General features: G+C 40.9%; 1 protein-coding gene across 8 annotated transcripts in view; it reads left to right on the top strand.

Moving 5' to 3' along the window:
- Window positions 1-15,549, top strand: part of tenm1 (teneurin transmembrane protein 1) — a 116,517-nt gene that overhangs the window by 69,277 nt on the left and 31,691 nt on the right. For all 8 annotated transcript variants that reach the window (XM_046031049.1, XM_046031056.1, XM_046031050.1 and 5 more), the window contains one exon: window positions 1,077-1,309. In XM_046031049.1, the coding sequence (XP_045887005.1) occupies window positions 1,077-1,309 (233 nt within the window). The remainder of the gene's footprint in view (window positions 1-1,076; window positions 1,310-15,549) is intronic.

Genomic DNA, 15,549 nt, shown 5'->3' with positions numbered 1-15,549 from the left:
CTTATCTCTACAAGGCATGTGGGAACATTTATGCTGATGAACATATGACTAGCACTATAAAATCTTGGCTCACACAAATCTTCCTGGCATCATCGTAAGCAATTGTCTCTGCTTGCCGCTGTTTTTCTGCTGATATTATAGGTGAGCCTTATATAATGTATAGACTCTAAAGCCTGATCCGAGCGGCACTGACATCAGCCCTCCTTTATTTCCTTATCAAATAAAGTGTGAGTGGGCATGATATTAAACAGTTTATAATCAAAGTGTATTCCTTTGTAGTTATGACCTTACTATGCTCCATTGCAAAGCTTCAGAAATAAGGTGACAAATGATGAAGTAATTGAAAATCAGTTTTAAATAGATAAAAAGTCTGCATATTGTTTTATCATTACTGTGGATAGATCTACCACATGAGAAGGAATTACTTAATGTTCACCTTGACATACAGTAGAGTTACATATTCTAGACTCTTTGAAAAATGTAGAAGAGTAATGTAGAAAAGGCCCAGCACATTAGCAAGAGCCTTATCAGGCATCTGGATCCAGGGGGACCATTTTCCTCTTGAACAGGTTTACTTCTCCTTGTTTAAAGGATGGTTTACATTAGTTTTTTCCTACTGACACAGAATGTAACTTCTTTTCATGTGGTTTGAATGTAGTATTATGACAGTAAAAGTCACTGGTTTAACACTTTGAATTTATAACCCAATTGAGACTTAACAAACTTAAGAATGAGATTATCACAACTACTGTTCAGCCACTGTGGCTGTGGTCATCTGTGCTATTTAAATTAGGAGACATTAATCTTGTTGTTCCAGCACAGGCACAAGTTACTCCTGGAGTTTCTCATACTAATGCGATTCACCGGGATGCCCTATTTGCCTCTAACTGCATTTACTTCAACTGATGGTGTTGTCTACTTATGAATGCTCACTAATTTTAGAATTTCCTAAATTAGGCTAGTCTCACTGTCTCACTGTCTACCAGTTTGTGTCACTTGCATGTCACTGGAAAATGTATGTACACCTTTACCATGTAAACTTACTTTGCTTTCTAACTTTATTCTCCGTTAACTAGCACCAGCCCTGCTCATAAGTACTACCTAGCCATGGATCCAATGGGGGAGGTCCTTTACGTGTCTGACACCAGCAGTCGCAGAGTGTATCGGGTGAGGAACCTTGGGCAGCCAAAAGATCCATCTCGCAACCTGGAGGTAGTGGTCGGGACAGGGGAGCAGTGTCTCCCTTTTGACCAGAGCCACTGTGGAGAGGGCAGGAAGGCCACGGAAGCTGCACTCAATAACCCTCGAGGTAGGAGAAAATAGATGCTACGTCAGTTCACAGTTACTACATACTTTTTCTGTGAGCATGAATTACAATTCATTCCTCCAGGCTGATTTATAAAGATTTGTGATCAGTATTCACAGATCTGTATTCAGTAATATTTGGTACATCTAGCTGGAGGACTAGACTTTGACTGGTTTTCTGAAAGGCAGAACTTCTGTATTGGAAACAGCTCATTACACTGACATTTTCAATAATTTTCCTGATTTTATGACAGAAACATTCAGGCTTTCTGCTTGTATTTCACCACATCTTACCATTTCATGCTTGGCAGAGTGCAGTATGTTTTGAATCAGTTTTGAGATTGTCATGGGACACAGAGAAACTCGTAAAAACTCATGATCTCATAAAAAGTCACTTTGAAAACCCTGGAACTATCTTTTAAACATTGTGCACTTTGAACATCGTTCTCCTGGAAGTGTAGTATTTAGAAAATGGTGATCCACATGGGAGGGTGATGTGATTTTTTTTCAAATGACAATATTTTACTTTCACAATATATATTGGTTTCATGACCATATCCATCAATACAAGCTGGTCACAATAGTGTATGGGGGGAGCAGCGGGGGGTTGCTGTTTAATAAAGTCAGAAACCTGCTCGATTCTTGCCCTTTTTCACAAACTGACTCCCCACATTTATGTCTAAATTATTAATTACTGGATAACAGGCACCGCGAGCAAGTGCTGTATTTTGTCAAACAAAAGATAATTACAGTACAACTCCATTGTGATTAGATTTATTCTCTCATACATTATAGTGATGACTTTAATTCCCTTTAAAATGTACGGTAAATATGTTTATACAAGATATTAGCTTCTGAAGGGTAATTCCTACTCAAATATTAATATTATGACTGATTCCTGCCTTATGTTTTGACTGAAGAGGCAATCATTGAACGCTTTGTTTCACATATAATTTGTAAAATAGCACTTCCACTGTAAGCCCTCAAATATTTAGATATGCTGTGGCATTACATTACAGTAATTAATTCCAAATTGGACCCAACTGTGTTCTGCCACAAAAACACCCCACACTTTCCAACCAGCATGCAGTTGACACCAACGAGGACGTATTGATAGATTCACGCTGGTTGTGTCAATTGCTCGATCCTGCCATCAGCATTTTTGTGGTTGTTTTTATAAAAATTGTCTGCCTTGTGTGCCAAAATACTGCTGCACCTTTTCCACAGCAGACATTTTGCCATGTCACAGCAAGAAAAACACAGGTGTGACTAATACAAATAATAATCATGGCAGCAGTCCATTCAGGTGCTCCAGTTTCAGGACCCTGGAATTGTGCATGCTGGCTCACTGTCATGGCTTACTGGGACACTTCAATGGAATGAGGCCATTGTAATGTTATTAGTTGCACCTGTGCTATTCTTACTATAACAAGTCAAAATGTCTGCTTTAAAAAACAGAAAATCTATTGTGATACATACTCAACAGGTGGTCACCGGTCTAGACTGTCAATAAAAACTTTTGAGTGATATATATGTATCACCTCACCTGGTGATTCAACTGCTCGCTAATTGCCGCAGTTAGCAATGACGTTGCTAGATGAACAAAACTGTCCCCAATACAAAAAGGTATGAAATACAAAACTAAACTAGTTGAATTTGTCATATCAAGCCACCAACAGGACCCATGATACAGCAAGAGCAGGCAATGGAGGCTTCAGTGAGAGTAGCATGTGCCCTAGGAAAACCCTTTCCGGACACTGAATTGACAAAAGAGTATATGAGTGATGTGATTGAGGCCATGCTAGAAGGAATGCAAAAGGATGAAATGAAAGAGGAATTAAATGAGATACCACTCTCAGATTCCTATGCAGGAAGATGAACTGAGATTCTTGCAGAAGATTTGCCCCAGCAACTAAAGCTGATGATACACGGGGCAACCTTTTGAGCAATGTTGCTGGGCAATGTTGCTGGTGGCAAGTCCGACTATGTTTTGAAAGGAGCTGGGGCAGTAGTGATTACGGTAGTAATCTTTACTCGATACCATTGACGGCAACGTTGCTCAAAAACATTGCTCTAAAAGTTGCTCCATGTATAATCAGCTTTAAGCTGATGGCATAAAAAGGGCACAATTCATCTCACTCGTCATGGAAGAATCAACATGGATGGAGCACCATCCATGAGATTGGTGTCACACTTAAGTTCTCACTACCCTGGCCTGATATATCACTGCATAATTCCACCAAACAGTTCTCTGTGCTAGTTTGGGTGACATGTACCCAGAAATAATGACAACTGTGATAAGACTTGTCAACTATTTGAAGGCGTCATCTGCACTGCAGCATCACACGCTGCGCACATTTCTGACAGAGGTCAGTGGAACTTTTGATGATTTGCTCCTTCACAACAGGTGACTCAGTGAAGGCAGAGAGCTGGAACGGGAGAATGTTGGGCCGTTGGCACAGAGCTTCAAACCTGTATGTCTGGGCAAAAGATTGCGAAAGCCAAAAAGTTTGTGGATTTCTGGCAAAATGAAGAGAAAATGGCTGCTGGTAGCTGTTGCATTTGTGACAGATATAATATCCCACCTCAGTGACCTTAATGTCAAGCTTCATGTCTGCAGAGTGTGCTTTTCAGAGGTAGCTGGGGGTGTTTACACTTGACATACAGGAGGGCAGGCTGCACTTTCCAAAACTGGAAATCTGATTGAAATTTTCCAAATCTGCTTTGAGGACTTCAGCATGGGAAAACAAGTTGTACCAGGCATCGAAAACCCATTTCTTGTCAGAAATGTCACAGAATTCTAGATGGAAGCACAGAGAATCTGCCCTTGGGTTAATACAGCTTCTCTGCAAACTGGGTTGACTGTGCTCCAAGAAACCCTGTCTTGCAGGAAGCTCACCGTGACCTTGTTGTTTTCTAGACAAAAAAGGTCCCTGCTGAAGATGCTCCTTGTCTGCAGAAGATGGCCCTTCACATCCTCACTGTGTTTGCTTCAACATACTGCTGCAAATCAGCTTTTCCAACTATGAGCGTTGTGACAAAGTCATACTGCAGCACTCTCACTAATCATTAACACTTACATCAGGACTTGGTTACATAAAGATTGTGCCACTTCTCCCATTAATGCAGAAATGTACATAGTTATGGAGTTTTTTTTACTTAAATATCATCATTTATTGCACCATTACTGGACCTGAGATGCACCAGAAATTTGACCTTTCAAGACCTGTATTTGAGTACCTCTGGTCTGTCGTGTTAGCATTGTGTTCCATAACTCACAATGTGTTAAACTCTGGAAATGGAACGTATTCTGTGTATACTTCTGTTCTGACTTGTAGAAGAATGATAACAAAATATGCCAAAAGTATATTATTTTTTGTTTGCTTTTCTGAGTCCAGGTCCTAATTACAACTGGAAAATTTTCTGAAAGCTCCAATAAATCTGACTTGGCACTTAATAATAAAACAGAAGTGCCTGAAAACCGAACGAAACATGTATGCCTCATATCGTGCCTGTCATTCCAAGTAATTGAGTTTGAATGCATATTGGTCTGTTGTCACTTCACCCTCACACAGCCAACTCTGCAACCGTCTTGAGTTGTCAAGAACACTTCCGAGTCGTAAACATGGGAATCTTTCCCATTACTACCCTCCTTCCCATATGATGTGAACATTAGTGGCATTAGGTTGAAGGCTGCTGGAGCTACAGTGTGTGCTGGGAAACTCCATATACCATTAAGAATGATAAGGGAGTAGCTAAGAGGAGAGTCAGGGAGATACAATCGAGCACAGTCTGTACACACTCATACAGAGTCCTGCTAACTTAACTTGGCTTCAATTTAATGGGCATAAATGCCTGTACCACAACTTAGTACACTTCTTCACCCCACAAACTTACCAATTGCACACTTTGCAATCCAGAGGGATGCTGTTTTCTGTAATTTGAAAGAATTGTCAGTAGAAATGGGTAAAAGCTGGCCACAAGAACAATATAAAAATACAGAAGTTGTCCTATGGGAAATTATTTGATCTTTTTATTAAAATGACAATAATAGCCCGACTACTAGGGTAAGCATGGCTTCCCATGGCTTACAAGAGAAAATGGTACTTGTAGGCCTTAAACCTAAGCCAAAATAGGCCTGTCATATTAAGCTTTTCTAATACAAAGAAGTCTGCAGATTCAGCTGTGATTCCATCCTAGCTTTAGCCCAGTTTTAGCTATTTGAATTAATGCACATATATTTCAGACATTAAGCCTGGGGTGTCGATTTGAATTGGTTAAACATTATACCCATAGTTATTAGCTGACAGGAGTGGATTCCATCAGTGAGTCTTTTCTGCTACATTCGTACTTCCTTTCTTATGTCCCGCCTGTTATTCGGAAAAAGTCTTACTGGTCTCTTCTGACCTCTGTCATCAATAAGGCATTGTCAGCTACAGGAAAGCTGGGGTTAGGGAGTTTTTTTATCTGTGTCAGTAGCAGCAAAATATAGACACCAAGTGTGTCTACACAAAGTACAACAGTTTCAACAGTCTAAGACACTGAAGTCAGCATTGCTTTAGTGTTGAGACATAAGCAATAGTTCTCATAGCTGTAAATTTTTTAATGATGTTTATTTGTATTATATAATATTTTAGCTGCATTTGTTACGGTTAAAAAGACTGATGAACTTGCACTATGGCTTGCCCTAACGCTGCACTAATGATCATACCAACTAAACTATAGTAACACTGCAGCTTTGGATTTAAATAACTAATGACAATATAAAACGGTGTTCATATGGTGCCATCTTGAAGCTTTGATAATGAGGCCTGTTAGTACTACACATAATCAGAATGTAAAATTTTGCACATGATTATTATAATAATACATTAATAAATTATATATATTCTTATTTTTCTTTTATGACACATTTGTTATATTTGCTTAGCATGCTAAAGTTTCATGATAGATAAATTTCCTTTGGATAGTATTCTAATATGACTGAATATGAATGAGAGAAAAAGGACAAGGGCAAAGAATTGAGAACAATGTCAATGGAGGGGGGAATAACATTATCTATCATTCATCAAAGTCGCCGTGGTGTCCATAGATTGGGTAATGAGTTCTGTACTGCAAAACATGAACCCGGAGTTCTTGGTGAGAAAAAGAGGACAGGGTGGACCCTGTCTTTTAATAATATTTACTATTAACAACAATTTAGCTACTTTTCCACCACTTAGACTGAATTACAAAGTAATGCTGTAGTTTAAAGTGATCTGATTGCTCCGTGTCGCTGAACTCACCATAGATGCAATCAATCTTGCATCCAAAGTGATCACTCCTGGTAGGGCTGAACAATTAATCAAATTATTATTGAAATTGCAATATGTCCAAGTGCAATATCCAAGTCGCAGGAGCTGCAATCTTTTTAAATAAAGGTAAAATGTGTCACAACATACAATTATAAATGAAGCATTGTGGTGCTACAGAGAGAGCCCTGGCCTACAAATCATACTCTCCAGAGATAAGGGAACATGCTTGTTTGTTACAGACCACAGCAAAAATCACATCCTCATTGTTCTTACATCTTTTCAGTGAAAATTAAATGCAAAAAATACCATTCCCACTAAAATTGTGACTCATATTGCAATCACAATATCTGTCAAAATGTTTGCGTATCGTTGAGCCCTAACTTGGTGAACAATGGAAAAAAAACACTCAACACACTTAAATGCTTGTTCGTATGTCAAAGCATTGTGAGGTGTCTCATATGCTACATCACTTGTCTTCCAGCAGAGGTTAAAATGGGAGATTGTTTTGGGAGCCTTATTTTTTGTTTCCACCAGACAGCATTTGTGGAACCAGGCCATTACAGTATAGCCAATATCATATACTGTAGTCTGGGAAGGGCATAATAGGACTTTATTGGGCTTGTGGGGGCTGCATTTGTACAAAAAGCATGTGTTGCCCGGAAGAAGAAATAATCTGTTTACTTCCCTCACCAATTACACCCACACACCTGGCCACCTCTTAGTCCCCAGGTCGCACAAGAGATTTAGCCACCGGCCTGTCACTCAGGTTACATCCACAGTCCTCTTCTGTCAGTCACACTCAGCCTGTGCATGCTGTGCAGTCTGACTTTGGGGGCAGACAGCCGGTCGATATGGACCACAATAAACAAATGTAGTGTAGAAGTGTCTCTGCTCTTCAAATGTCACTGCTTCTAAATTCAAGGCAGCTCCAAGTTCCATAGCAGAACTTTGATTTTTATTAAACCTAACTTCAAACCTAAGTTCATACAGATGATGAACAAGATAAGAGAAAAACAAGACTGGAGCTGATTCCTGCTACTGTCTGACAGATGATCTGAAGACTGTTATTCTCAGTATACGTGCCCCTAATACCATAGAACATGCTGTATCTCTGTCTTTCTACAGTAATAGAATATTCTGTCCCAAGACTGTTCACGCACGGTCAGGTATTTTATCCTCTTTGACTCACTGCACTTCACAGACTCTTCTGTGGCCATTGTGCATTGACTAACCAGCTCTTATAAAGGCTCTGGAGATTTCTGCCTGGAGCCCCATGGTTCCCTGTCATCCATCTGCCACAGCCCACACTCATCCTCCTCCTTGCACCCTCTTACCAATGGTAATGAGTGGAAGACTTCACAGAGAAATATCTGTCCGTTCCTCTTTTTTGAAGCTCTGGCTTCTGTGATTCTCCGGCATTGATCTTGTCTTGTGTCCTCTGGTGAGCTCCTCACTCCAAATTAGAGCCTTCCTCCTTTTTCTCCACTCCCTCCACTCCTATTTTTCTATCCCTCCCCCTTTCTCACCGATGAATCATCCTCATGCCCCGGTGTTGACAAAACTGCAGCAAGCCTGCTGTGACACATAATATTGTTACAACATGGCAAACAGTTGTTAAATAGTAATCCATAATTTTAATGTCGCCAACAATGTTGCAGCACTATCGTGCACTCTACTGTTGCCCAAGTTTATAGTCTCTCCATAGTGCAAGCTGTGGGGATTATCTTGTGTCCTTCAAACACTCACTTATGAATACAAGATCTGGGGCATTGTTTAGAGCACATGTGCTTCTGCAGTCAATTAGCTCGGTAAATAAAAGGCCTTGCTCCATTTAGGATGGATCCCATGCCTGACATGAAAGAGCCGTCAGTCCCACAGGACCCAACAGCCTTGGCTCGCATCTCTGGACTCCTTCTGTTCACAACATGAAGGGGTACTTTGTTTTTCTTTTTTGTTTTTTGTTTTCACATTTGGTGAATAATAGTTGTGTGTATGTAAAAATAACTGTCCGTATTTTGTGTGTAGGTTTGAACAGAGGAGTTCAGAGAGCGACTCCGGTGATTGAGAGTTTAGTTGTTGATGTTTGCCATGCCAGGTCTTATCTATTTTTTTTCGACTAGTCCCAGACAGCAAAGCTGATACCCACAGAGAGAGTTATGTGCGCATGTGTGTGTGAGCGCTTGCAGTGTCAGTCTCTCACTCTGACCCACAGGGGGCAGACTAATGCCCTTATCAGAAGCTGACATGCTGCCACCACATTTCTCCCTCTTGCCCCATCAGCCCTCTCTCTCTCTCTCTCTGCCCTCTTCTTTTCTCTCCTCCTGTGCTTTCTTTCTGTCTCTTTCTCTGCATCTCTCTATTCCCCACACAGGAAAACACATTTGTCCCAATCTCACTCAGCCCTACAGCTGCAAGGCACGCCGTCAGAGTTGAGATAGCTGGGCCGGGGTGCCGATTGAACCGGTCAGACTTAAACTGGTCGCGGTTATTAGCATGCTGAACAGCCATGGAGTTTTAAAAAAGAGCCACAGCCAGGGGTAAATGTGCTTCACATGGCACATCGCTGCTCGGCCACCAACCTCAGACCAGGACAGCCAGGATTCATGCCGTACATTATCTGTCTTGGCTGGTGGTTGACATATAAGCAGCTTAGGCAAATGAATATCTTCATATATTGGGCACCAGTCTCATTTACAGAACGGCTGAAAACATAGCAATGTGCATCGGAGCGTTTCCCAGTTTGTTTCATCGGTGTGAATCAAGCATTCGAGGCTGTCAGCAAGCCCGTACTCAAACCATTAACTCAGCAAACACCGGCCCCTGCCTCCACTCTAGCAGTGGAATCATATGAGTGGTTGTGTCCCTTAAATGCAAAGCTCTAATCACTGCAGCCTGCATTTCACTTTTCCCAAATATGCCACCTTCCAAACTGCATTCGCTTGCTGCTGCAGTGAAGTTAGAGGATCTCCTAGGGCTGTGTTGCCTGTATGCCAGCTGCTCTGTGTTACATCTTTGGAATGAATATGCCATTGTTATTCTACCTCTGGCTCCCATAGCGTTTAGTGCAGAGTGATCGTTGCGTCTCACGAAACAGAGAAAGAGAGAGGGAGGATTAAATTGATAGTGAAAAAGGTGGTGTTGAAAACTGAGAGAGAAAGTAGGAGAAAGAAAGTGAGCACAACAGGAAATAAAAAATAACATGAAATTAACAGAGAAAAATAGAGAATGTATAGAAGGCGAGAAAAAGAGAGTAGAGGAATGGATAGAGAGAGAGAGAGAGAGAAAGAGAGAATTCTTTGTTTTGCGTCTAAATCCTGCAGCATGTAGCAGTCTCACACCTCATCTGCATATTGAACTGGCCCTGTGGCTGCCATCCCTCTCAGAGGGTCAACTATCATTGTTTCTGTTGGTTTAAACAGAGCACTACTTCTCAAAACAAGGGCATCAGATAAGTCACACTGTGTTTTTAGTTCCAAGATTCAGTTTGTGTGTGAGTGTGTGCATATGTGTGCGCAATTTTTAACAGGCTGCTCCTGTGTTTCATTTCACATTGACCGAGCTTTTGTCTTTGCCCCTGGACATTCGTGCATTAATGATACACACATGAATTAATCACACAGCAAGGCAAACAGCAGCATATTCTATGATAATGCAAATTAAAGAGACGCCATTGGGTCGTGCTATTTCTACCACAGCTTGTTTTCTCACTGCAGCATCCATGATAATTAGAAAATCGGCAATGGTTTGTGCAACAGACATGCATCACTGAGCAGCCACAATGAGACGTTCTGCCAGAGACTCATTTCTCCCAAAACGAATACTGAAAATATAGCTGCCCGCGGCAAATCCGGAGGGTCAAGCAAAAGAGCATCAAGCAAAGCACACAGGTACATTGAGTACTTGTCCAGCCAGTGAGCAATTTTTACATGATTGGAGAAAGAATTGCAGATATGGCCGATGTCCTGTTTGTATATTTACTGCTGACTTTTTAACAGCCAAACAGCCTGCAGTATGTAAGTGTTCCTGACAGAACTGCAGAAAAAATTCTCTCAATACTATAAGAAACTGATAAGACGATTCAACTGTATTGCATTGTGACACAGTTAGTTTTGGTAAATAATGCATTCTATGCACTCTGACTTTAGAGTACATGTTTTCATTGAACATTGGCAGTTGGCACGTGGTCATGTGATTTTAACTGTAAGATTGACAAAAGGATCATATGCTCTACATACATTGCCCTACTGTATAATACCACAAATCAATACACTCACCACCACACAAATGTCAGTTATATAATTTACATATTTTAGTTTTTATCAGTAGTATTGCAGAACTGAACTCAGAAATGCACAAAATAACCTTCCTCCATTCTTTCCTACAGTAAAATTGTTGCCGTCATAACATCCTATATTTGGTTTGAAAGTTCTGTTTAGATGAGCTTTGGGTACAATTTAACCTGGTGGAGAATCAGGGTAGTGCACGCTACTATGGCTCGCACTTCTGGCCAGGAGAGCACAGCTACGCTCTCCGGTGGAAGTAACGTTGTTGCTCTGTGCAATGTTGAACTCAGGCTTTTGGTGTAAAAGCTCTGTAAGAGGTCTTTCTGCACTAAAACAAGGTTATCCTACTTTTGTGTAGTCATTATTTGTACAAATGTTGTTTTTCTGGCGAGACAGAAAGACAGCTGCTTCCAAACAGAATGAGGACTCAGCTGGCAACAGTGGTGGACAGTAATTAAGTACATTTACAGAAGAACTGTTCTTAAGTTAAAATTTGAGGTACTTTAGTTCAGTATTTTCTTTTCATGCCACATTCTACTCCTACTTCACTACATTTATCTGACAGCTTTAGTACTTGTTACTTTTTCACACAAAACATATGAAGACTTAATAAAAGATGTTTGTTATAAATGAAACTTCCAAAGATTTTGTACAAATACAGCTGACATGATTATTAGATTGACATTGAAATGAACTGGCAACAACTTTGATCGTTTGAAGACATTTCACTTTGGGCTCTGGGTAGTTGTGATGGCATTTCTCACTATTTTCACAATTTCGAAAATCAATTAATGGAGAAAATAATCAGCAGATTAACCAATAATGAAAATAATATTTAGTTGTATACAAAAATACAAAAATGAGCTCCTGCCCAACAATTGCAACAGTAAAATCCTGTAATAATAATAATCTAATATTTAATAGTATAACAGTTACAGGAATCTTTTCTTTCTGCAATGAGAACTTTTATTTTTAATACTAAGTATACTCAATGCAGGTGTGTAGTGAGTGTAGTATTAGTACTTTTAGTTAAGTAAAGCATCTGAATACTTCGTCCACAACTGGCTGGCAACCACCACATATGTTTTCAACAAAAGAATTTTACCAACTAAAACACTCGTTGGGTTTGCTCTTGACCTACGGATACAGTGGACAGAAGCTTTCAGTACATGAGTGTGTTACAGCATAAAATATGATCTCAACTTTGGCCTAATGGTGGCATTTGGAGATTTGGTTGAAATGTACCACTGGTAAAAGGTACTTTGAAACTACGCAGACATTTTGATCGTGATTGGAGAAAGCAATTTAGAGAAACAGCTTACTTCCTGTTTATGCATCCACTAGTGAGCACAGATGGTTTGAGCAGCAAAATAAGGTAAGGCATCCCAATATTTCTGCCTGTTGCATATGGTTAGAATAAAATCAAATAAAAAGGAGAAGCACAGGTTTTCTCATTAATGCAGACAAATACATAGGTTGACATTGACCACGCTGTGTTTACATGGAAATGCAATTTTGAGCCAAAAAACTGGCATTTAAACACGAGTTGGAGTCTGGCCGGGTGGCAGTGCTAGATGGATCATGTATTGAACACAATGTCATGCAATGTCATGTGCCTGAAACTTTTCACTAGATAAATGGATAAGACGTGTTCTTTGTAAAACAGGGATCTATCTCAGGAAGTAGCGAGTCTGCGTGCTAATCACCATGGGTCAGAGGAGGACTCAGAGATATTCTGGAAGGAAATATTCAGCCCGCTGCCAAGATTTGCTGAGGAAAATAAAGAAAATATAGTCAATGGGCTTAGTAGAGGAAAATTTATGCTGACTTAAAACAAGGCCCTACCTGTAAAACATCTGCTATTCAAATAATGAATTAGGTAGAATACTATACAGACTGACAGCTACCTTGTTTGTAGTCGGAGTGTGTAGGGTAGCTTCAGAGAGATTACTAAAGCTCACTGTGTGTGTAATGAAGCCCTGAGTCAATAAGAGATGCAGGCTTAAGGCCAAAGGCTGAGCCTGTGCTTCAAAGGTGCAACGTTTGTGCGAGTCAGTGTGCTTGTGCATGCTGCTTGTTTTTGAATGACAGCCTCTGGGTCCCTGGACCTACTCTGCTTCTCCCAGTGAAGGGACATAGAGTTAGTTATGGGTGCCTTGTTAAAGGTATGTCAGGTTGACAACGTCAGCGTGATCATGGGAAATGTGACACTCGTGTCCCTTTAACTGGTTGAGATGGCCGCTGCTGGCAGCTGGCCTGTCAACCTCCACTGGGAGCCTGGCAAGATGACAGGAGGAGTGGAGCTTTGCCACTGTGGAGGAATAAATTGCATTTACTCGAGGTGAATGTCCAACACACACGCGCACATACAGATGGAAGCATTTGTCTCAGTTGGGGGGCGAAGGGGGGAGATAAGGGAAGAGATAGTGAACTTGTGCCCATGCAGGTTGTTTCTACCTTGATTCTTTAAACACACTGACAGAAAGATGAATAAGTAGAGTGATGGTGGCAGGCACAGTTCGGCTTGGCAGTTCAATTGAACCTGCCTGTGTGAGAGTGGGGAGGGGGGGTCAGCTGCTGTTACAGGGATGGGAAAACAGAGACTGTAAATGTTTGCACCTGGGTACCATTATCACCTGCTGCTAGTGGCCAGACAGCCCACCAAAGAAGCACTCATACAGTTCTTTTCGAAAATGTGGATGGAAAACCTGAAATGGTTGCAAAGTCTACTGTCTGTGATAAAGACTGCTGCCTCTGGCTCAGTTACTGTGATGTCTTTGTATGTGGGAAACTTTGTTTGGGTGGAAGCTGCGCATACAGATTTGCAATCTATAGAAGTTTAGTGCCTCTTTTCCACTTTTTCCATCGTGAAAACATTTGTTTCCTCCCATCTGATCCCATTTCCTCTTTCTACCATTGCAGAGCCTCACTGGCTTGATGCTGTGATGGCGTGTTCGGTAAAAGAGCCTCTATTGATAGACCTCCTTGTGTTTGTTTGATGTTCTAAACAGTGCGACATAATCTGCAGACGCGCCGCACTGATCCAAACCCCTCAGCCTTTCATGGAGATTTCTAGTCCAAAGCATTTCAATTGCTTTTATAATTGAGTTTGTCTGCTGCCTCTGTGATTGCTTTGGATCTTTTTTTTTTGCTATCAAACAAGGCAATTACTGCCAAGTCGCATATTTTCACAAACACAAAAAAAAACGTTTATTCGCACAAAAATTAGCATGCAACTGTTGCAAAATCTCCCACCACTTTTCTGCATGCTCGCAATGTCTCGCCACGCCATACATGTGTAGTCGAGAAATAACAGCAAAAAAGAAAAAAGCCAGCTATCAATAATTAATTAATGCGGGTTAATATGTTAACAAACTTATAGTGGTTGATAATTAGATGAGCCACAGTGTCTGATTCAGACTTAATTACTAAGCCGGTGTCTGTTCTGTGGGGCTTTAATGAATAATTAATTACAAGAAGCATGAATTATTTCTGCTTACCAAAGATCTACCCCAAATACACGCCTGTCCTCGTTTATGGTGCTATCTTGTATTGATTGATGATAAGTGTTTGGTTGGGAAAAGTAAGAGCCATTGGAAACAGCACTACTACAGTAGTGCACTTCATAGATGTGCGTGTCGTAGATCACAGAGCAGTGTTTTATGGCAGCATAATGAATTTCTACCCGTCATTTTTTAATACAGGTGTGGAATCATACACTGTTTGAGACACACATGTGTAAGGACAAATACAAATATGCACACCCCTACACTTAACTACATGCTCGCACAAAATCAGTACGGAGCATAGTGCCATTTCACAGTGCTGAGATTGAGTGAACAGGTGTATTTTCGGCACGTTAGTGCACATGGGCAACCTTAGAGTCTTCACGAAAGTTGTGTGTGCACGTGTGTGGGAGTGTGAATTTCTCATCTGCAGACACTCTGATTTATCCGCTCTATATTTGCATATGCGCACAATGTGATTAACTGCCGTGCCTTATCTTTACGCCTAGCTACTTCACCACACGCATGCATGCACACACACCCACACACCGCACCATGAGCTTGCACACAGTGACATGCGCACACATTCGCATATATTCACACATTCATATACAAACATTGTGCGTTCTCAAGGAGGAGTGATGAAAGGGAACAGTAAGCCACAGAGAACAGCTAAAGATTCTTTGAAACAGTGTGCTCTTCAGCTTCACTTACAGGTGGACTGTAGCTGTTAGTGAACCCTTCAGGCTTTCCCCGGCTAATTTGGTTGACTTTATTTATGGTCAGAGTTACTCTCTGGGGCCAGTTATGCAGGTGAAACTGTCCATCTGTCTACATAAGTCAGTCACACACAGTTTGTACTTTGAACAGAAGCGCCATGGGCCATAATCAGCTACAGCTAGTATCATTTAGATGCTGTAATAATACGTCAGTCCATATCATTAAGACACACTGTGCCTGAGGGATACGGGAGGGCAGATTGAATGACTCACTCCTCAGGCTGCTGGCAATCTTTGTGTGTGTGTGTGTGTGTGTGTGTGCACATGACTCACCCCTGTGTGCACATGTGCTGTGGTTGTGTGGTTGTATGACATTTTTCAGGTATACAGTAATGAAACTTCCATACATGCACACATTATGCTTTTTCCTCCATAAACAGAC

Source organism: Micropterus dolomieu, linkage group LG19 (assembly GCF_021292245.1).
Source record: "Micropterus dolomieu isolate WLL.071019.BEF.003 ecotype Adirondacks linkage group LG19, ASM2129224v1, whole genome shotgun sequence".
Taxonomy (NCBI): domain Eukaryota; kingdom Metazoa; phylum Chordata; class Actinopteri; order Centrarchiformes; family Centrarchidae; genus Micropterus; species Micropterus dolomieu.
Note: the sequence above shows the minus strand (reverse complement) of the source record. Positions and strands in the feature narration are given on the sequence as shown.